At 41.3% G+C, this 6,692-nt stretch overlaps 1 protein-coding gene across 1 annotated transcript in view; it reads right to left on the reverse strand.

The window, feature by feature from the left end:
* Positions 1-3,668: 3,668 nt before the first annotated feature.
* The window catches only part of SRSF10 (serine/arginine-rich splicing factor 10), a gene marked incomplete at its 5' end in the record, with an annotated part of 5,037 nt that continues 2,013 nt past the window's right edge, over positions 3,669-6,692 (reverse strand). Inside the window, 3 exons of the mRNA XM_010132444.1 lie at positions 3,669-4,429; positions 4,600-4,653; positions 4,946-5,108. Of these exons, the coding sequence (XP_010130746.1) occupies positions 4,132-4,429; positions 4,600-4,653; positions 4,946-5,108 (515 nt within the window). The remainder of the gene's footprint in view (positions 4,430-4,599; positions 4,654-4,945; positions 5,109-6,692) is intronic.

Here is a 6,692-nt window from a genome sequence, read left to right on the forward strand (position 1 = left end):
CGTGCTGGGGCACCGGGCGAGGGGTGTTCCGTCCTCCCTCGCCATCAGACTGCGGCTGATTAACTGAGTCAGAAGGTGCTCTCGAGGTATAGTCAAAACTTGTACATTTTATTCCCAATTCACAGGGTTATTTGCACAGATGGAACACAAAACTCAAGAAAAAAGGATGTGTATGAATAAAACATCAGCATCTTTTGATCAAACACACTACAGGGTACACAGTCTCCCCTTCCTAGAATAGTCTCATCAGTAAGAGCATCTTTAGACAAATATTATAGCAATGGACTACAGACTTTTTAAGCAAGTTACAAGATAAATGGAGAAAACCAGCAATTATTAATGGGTGATTATGTCCTAAAAATGTGTAAATTTATCCCTTGGTACTTCAGAATGTTAATCTGCAACATCCCTGCCAAAAAAATCAAGTCGCAGTGATTGGATCAATCCAACTGCCCTTCTCTGAACACGGTTCAAGCTGTTACCCCAGACTAAACAGAGAGAGAGGAAAAAAAAAAGCAGCTCTTCGCAAGAAGTGAGCTCAAAATAACATTTAAATTGAAAATTTCCACTTTGAGTAAAGCCATTATACTGTACAGTTCAACATCTTTAAAAGACAGTGAAAGGATAACACGGAGCGTTCAGAGAGCAGTCTAGTCGAGTCCCTAATTTAAACACCCAGCTACTTAACCACTAAAAGACTTGGAATCGTCAGTTGGGTGCATGGACTTGAGGTGAAAAAGAAGTTCCAATGGAGCCTTCTATTACTGCTGAGATACCAATCCGCGGCAGAGACTCTGGAGCACAGCCGTTACCTTCAGCAGAATTTGTGTTACAGACTACTTCAATTCTACAAATTTTGCAGGAATGACAAAATCTATTTACCACAGAAAAACGTAATTCCCACCATTCTTGAGACTCCAAAAGAAAGATGCCTATACATGATCTTTTGCAGCCTGCATATGTTCTTGCATTCCAGCTGTGCATAACCTGCGGGTAGCTTGCGCAAGACAGGCTACTGGTTTTGAGGGCAGGACTGGGAGGCCTGCACCAAGGAGGGGAGATGTTATCTAGGTGGGCTGTGGCCGGACTGGCGTGAATGCGTAAACATTCCCTGCCCTTGTGACCACATCCTGCTAACTCGTCCCCAACTGAAAGGCCCACAGAACAGCTTCTTCACAATTTTTCCATGGGAGCAAGAACTAGGACAACATCTTTATTCATGCACTCTTGAAACATCGTGGGTTTGTGTTCGGCTTTTCTGGCTTGTTCATATACACAAGTCAAGTCAAAGTTTAGTCCTACCTCTGGGAGAGAAAGAAAGAACCATCAGAACTGTCAGATACTACATTATACTTGCAATGAATTGGATTGTCAAGACAAAAAATTTAAACTGTGCTATACATAAATGTTGAGGCACACAAAATACGGACATGCTGACACAATAGTTCAAGTACAGTCTCAGATCAGAACCTCAGCCTGGACAGGAGATGCTCTCCTCCCTCCTCCCCCCAACCCAGCAGTAACAGGCTGGACTAACGTGGACATTGGCCACTCGTCACACAGCCCCTGGCGGGCTGCTGACAGAACCAGAACCAACTTCCCCACCACCCGGAGCATGTCCAAGCACAATTTCAGCCATGAAGACTGTATTTGTGTAAGAAGGGTGAGAGAGGGTGGGGTCTCCTGCTGCCGGGAGCAGAAAAGCTGTACGATAACCACAGCTCAACGTACAAGGAGTAAGAGCGGGTTTAGCAAAGCCATTAAGTGCTTTTCCGAGCTGTTTTCCTTCTGTGGCATAAGCAGAGCCCCAAGTGCCAGGAGGCAGCTCAATTTCTAAACGTCACCAGCGAAGTTTTACCACCTCCTAGAGAACCACTGCTGGCGTGATTTTTGATACGGCAAATATAAATCGATAAGGTGATGCTAGAAATCTGGTTCTGTATGAATGAATCTGCAGTTGTTGGTTTTAAGTAGTTTGTAACCTGGCTAATATCTGAATTACAACTACCTGCGGGGCAAGTCCACTCCACAGTAACAGCAGTTAACAGAAAATAAGTTTCAATATATTAGATTAAACCACATGCTTATCGTTCTCACTTTGTCTGGTACCCCTTTAACATGTGAAATGGTATTTATTCAGGCATTAGAAGAGAAATTCCTGACTGTACTGAATTACCATAGTAAGGAATTTACTCCATAAGGGATGCATAGCTCTGCTCCTTACCATGCTCTGGAGTCAAATTCTAAAGCTACAATAATTCCAGTGGATCAGTATTTCCTTCATTTTTTTATTACAGCATGTTTGCTAAATTTACAGCAAGCAGAAAATAAGCTGGGTCTTTAGTTATTTCGATCAAAACATTGATGTTTTAAAGGTAGTACACAATATTTGTTAAAAAGAACATATAAAAATACCTTTTTAGAAGCCTCTATAAGAAAGGAAATACAAAGTTTAATCCCACAACTTTCCTCTGCTAGAGCTGCACGCTACTGCTACAGTTTTAAATAGACTTTTTGCTGTTTTTAAACTATACATCCAGGAAAGTCTACAAAATTAAAGGAACGTGCATATAAATGATTGCATAGCAGAACATGAACAGTAACTGCAAACAGTAAAGAAACGGTTAGAAATGCTATCAAATGTACAAAGGTTCTAGGATCGACCCCCTAAGCACGTTCCGCTGCCGGGATTTAAAAACCATCTGCGTTTCGTCAAAGGCCCCGCTGAAAACACTAAACCAAAACCTGGAACATTTCTTTAAAAAGGAACTTCTTGAAATCAACATTTTTATATGCGACTACAGGAGACGGCGAGGAACACTAGTGTTTGAGGCTGGCTTTGGGAGGAAAAGAGAGAAAACAACGCCAAAAGCCATTTCCGTCACAAAGTGTCTTGACCTTCTAGAGAAATACTGGTGAGATTACACACTGCTGCTGTTATTTTTCACATTCAATTTACTAAATATACTGTATTAGTGATAAACTAAATAGCTAGAGATGCAGCTCTTGTTCATATCCAACTTCAAACGTTTGTTCTTAAGGAAAATGAAATCTTGTAACCGAACCACTATCCGTTCTGTGGAAGAAGCAGTTCAGACTCGCTCGACCCAACACTTTTGGGTGTGTAAAAGCAAGCCTTGGTTACTCAGGAGGAGAGGTGGCTACAGGATTATACCTACGAGTACACCAACTAACCACAGGAGTCATTGGCATAAAAGTTTAGTTCTTATATACTGTACACACACGACTCAAAACAATCTACTTGTATCTAACAGCAGGAAAACTAAGCAATTTTATGGTTAACTGCTCACTAAAACTTAGAATAGATACAAAAACTGCATAAAATGTACACACAACCTCGTACTGAGTTGCTCTGCCATTCCCACTGCTGGGTGTGTTTCTCCCCTCACACAGTCAGTACTAGCAGCCAGTTCAAAAGCAGCAAAGCCTCTATCCTGACAAGTCCTGACACTGCACCATCTCTGAAACAGCTTCCCCATCAACTCTCCCCATGTGGTACGTGCAGTGTCAGTACCGACTCTCCAGCCGGCAGGGTTCAAGAGAAAGCTCCAAAATCTCTCTCCAGAGAGCTCCATCTCCCAATCTGCTCGCGTGAGCGGGCATGGAGAGCACAGAAACCTGCCCTTGACCAACAGAAGTCGCCAGTCTGCATGTCACAGCAGCCAGTGTTGCACTAAGGCTGTCCAGTTCTCCGTTTGATCACAAAGGTTAGCATTAAAGAACAAGTTAAACAGCTGGTTTAACTGTTCAGCACAAACTGGTACCAATTTCTCTACGGGTATGACATTTTTAATAGGACAATGTTGCAAGTTAACGATCAGTCATCACCAATATCTAAGCATTAAAAATGCGAATCTTTACAAAAATATACATAGAGACACCACAACCAGATCAGTAGCTGCCCATGACAATTAACCAACTGGACATTCTCTCTCTCTCTTTCAGTGGCTTCTCAACACTGTTTTAATTTTAACCATTTTCGGCTACAGGGAAAACTGACAAAGAAAATATCTTTTAGCACTGTTGCAACATCATATTCCTGATAATTTAAGTAAACTGAACTGTGTGTAAATGAATCTTAACATGCCTAAAAACAACATGGACACACTGTTAGTGGCCACTGGACTTGGGACTAGTCCATGACCTTGATCTGGATTTTGACCTAGATCTAGAATGTGATCTTGACTGTGATTTGGATCTAGCTGGTTCTTTTTTCCTCGACTCCTTTTCATATCTTGAGCTGGACTTATAGTGTGTTTTAGAATCTGTTTTAGAAGTGCCTCTAGATTTGGTATGAGATGCAGACCTAGACCGTGATTTAGCCTTCATTTCTTTCTTGGGCTGTGACTTGGATCGTGATCTTGAATTGGACTTAGATCTTGAAAAAGATCGATTGCGGTGTTTGAACCTATCAGAATAAAGGGGAGAGAGGAGATTTGAATGTAAAAACACTAGTCTTAAACATCTAGTACATAAAAAACTGTTTACCGTTTTTTGCAGGAGAAACTTTTTTAAACCTATAGTTAAAGGAATACAGTGATCTAGTTTTCAATTGAAAGGGTGTAAAAAGTACTTTACCTATCGTTGTCCGAATGGCTTCTGCTACGCCGAGGTCTTCCAGTAGGTCTACTGCTAAAAAGGTACATGAGAAAGAGATGAAAGGTGATGAATACCCACAGATGTATCCAAATGTTTCAGAAAATATTTTTCAAACTGTGCATTTGCCTTTAATTCTTCTTCAGTGAAGCACAGAATTATTTCATTCAGTATTTCTGATTTCATGTAGCATGCGGAACGTAACTCCCACAAGTTACTCCCCACAACAGAAAAAAGTTATTATTGTTAACAATTAAATAGGCAACGTGGTGTTTCTCTTCCCACAAACTGCTGTGAGGCTGCAGTCACACGCCCACCGCTCACTCACTTTCTGGGACTATACGATCTTCTATAGCTGTAATCAAAAGAACGACTTCTAGACCGTCTCCTTTCATAACTCCGACTTCTGGATCGCCTGTATCTGTCATAGTCATCGTAACGGGAAGAACTGTACAGGTTTCTCCCTTCCTTGGCTTTCATTTGATTTGGTGCTGTAAAAAATAGAAATACTTAACATTTTACGCTAAAAAAGTTGCCCTACTTCCCCCGTAGTGACTTTCCCCTGATGCCTGTATTTGGTATTTAGCAGAGAGCCTAATTCACGATTCTAGCAGAGATGTTTATGGAAAGGGCAGAGGAGAGGCTGCCATATGCCATTTGCTTTTTGCTGCTTTAACCACTGGACAAAAATTAACACAGCCTTCTGGGCATTATAAATTAGCAAAAACACTCCCCCCCTCCCCCCAGTAAGACAGGACTAATGCCTTCATAAAACCAGAACACAGAGGTAGCTAAGGCTAAGGAACATGCTAACAATCCTGAACTTACCCCAAAAGTGAAAGCTAACAGGGAATTAAACACCCACGTTCTTGACGGCACAGCACTACGCACTACATCGAGCCACAGCCTTCATTAACCTTACGACAGCTCGTGCTGAAGCATCAAGGGGTGCCACGCAAAGAGCAGTTTTGTTCTAAAACTTACCTCCCACCAGTACAACGATGCACATTCACTCCAGAGCTTAGTTATTAAATAACTACGAAGAATGACTGAACTTACTGGCCTTCTGCTGTAGTTTCTCTACCAGCACAGCTCTCTCCCCTCTGTATTAAATCCCATTCGCATTCCAACCCTGAGACCGAGCTCAAAGTACTTTACTCACATCGTGCTGCCACGAACACTATCTGTACTAAATGGCTACAATTTTTATGGTCCAAGTGCTGCTGTTTACAGCACCAAGGTAGATTTAGTTAATTTTTGTTCAGAAACTTGTTAGCAATCCCAGTGGTTATATCCAGGACAGAAACTCGGCCTTCAGAGCATTTAATTCCCATTGAACTCCAATAAAAGTTAATTGTGTGCATTTGAGGGAAACCTGGACAGTGTGGTCATTTCATTGACATCTTTAACTGAAAGACTTTTACGGCGGTTTTATTCCCAAGCTGCACAGAAGTACAACAGTCCTGGTTTAGATCAACAAGTACATGTTATGTTTACAACAGCAGGTTTTATTTTTATGTAATATCTGCATCTATATATTAAGAGCATGTTTATGGATAACACATCTAAAAGACATAAATTCTCTTTACAATTATCTGCTCACAAAATAAAACTTGTGCTCCATGGTGAATTGAGATACCTTGAAATTTTATGCTGAAGCCAAATGAAAATGAAGACGTTACCTCAGTCCTGGAAACTGGACCACACCGGGAAATGTCACAGAGTCACTCACACACAACAACAAACAGAAACACTGCCATATATTAAAGCGGGGCTAGAGAGCTTTCCGCAGCTAGGCTGGCTTTGCAGAAGCACCCGGGGATGCACAGAAACCTCAGAATTTTCAGCTAGCAGCAAGAATCAGATCTCAGTAAGTGACCGTTGTAGTTCATTATCTGGTTTTAATTAAAATGAGTCATTAATAGTTACTGGATAAAAAGCAAAACATCCACATACTATTTATATGCAACTGAGAACATATCACAACCGTTAATAACACGTGTAATGTTGTCTGGCACTGAACACTAAGACTAAAATCACAGTCTGATGAAGTACGTGAAGGCACTTACTCTTCC

Source organism: Buceros rhinoceros, unplaced genomic scaffold, assembly GCF_000710305.1.
Source record: "Buceros rhinoceros silvestris isolate BGI_N320 unplaced genomic scaffold, ASM71030v1 scaffold14523, whole genome shotgun sequence".
In the NCBI taxonomy this organism is placed as follows: domain Eukaryota; kingdom Metazoa; phylum Chordata; class Aves; order Bucerotiformes; family Bucerotidae; genus Buceros; species Buceros rhinoceros.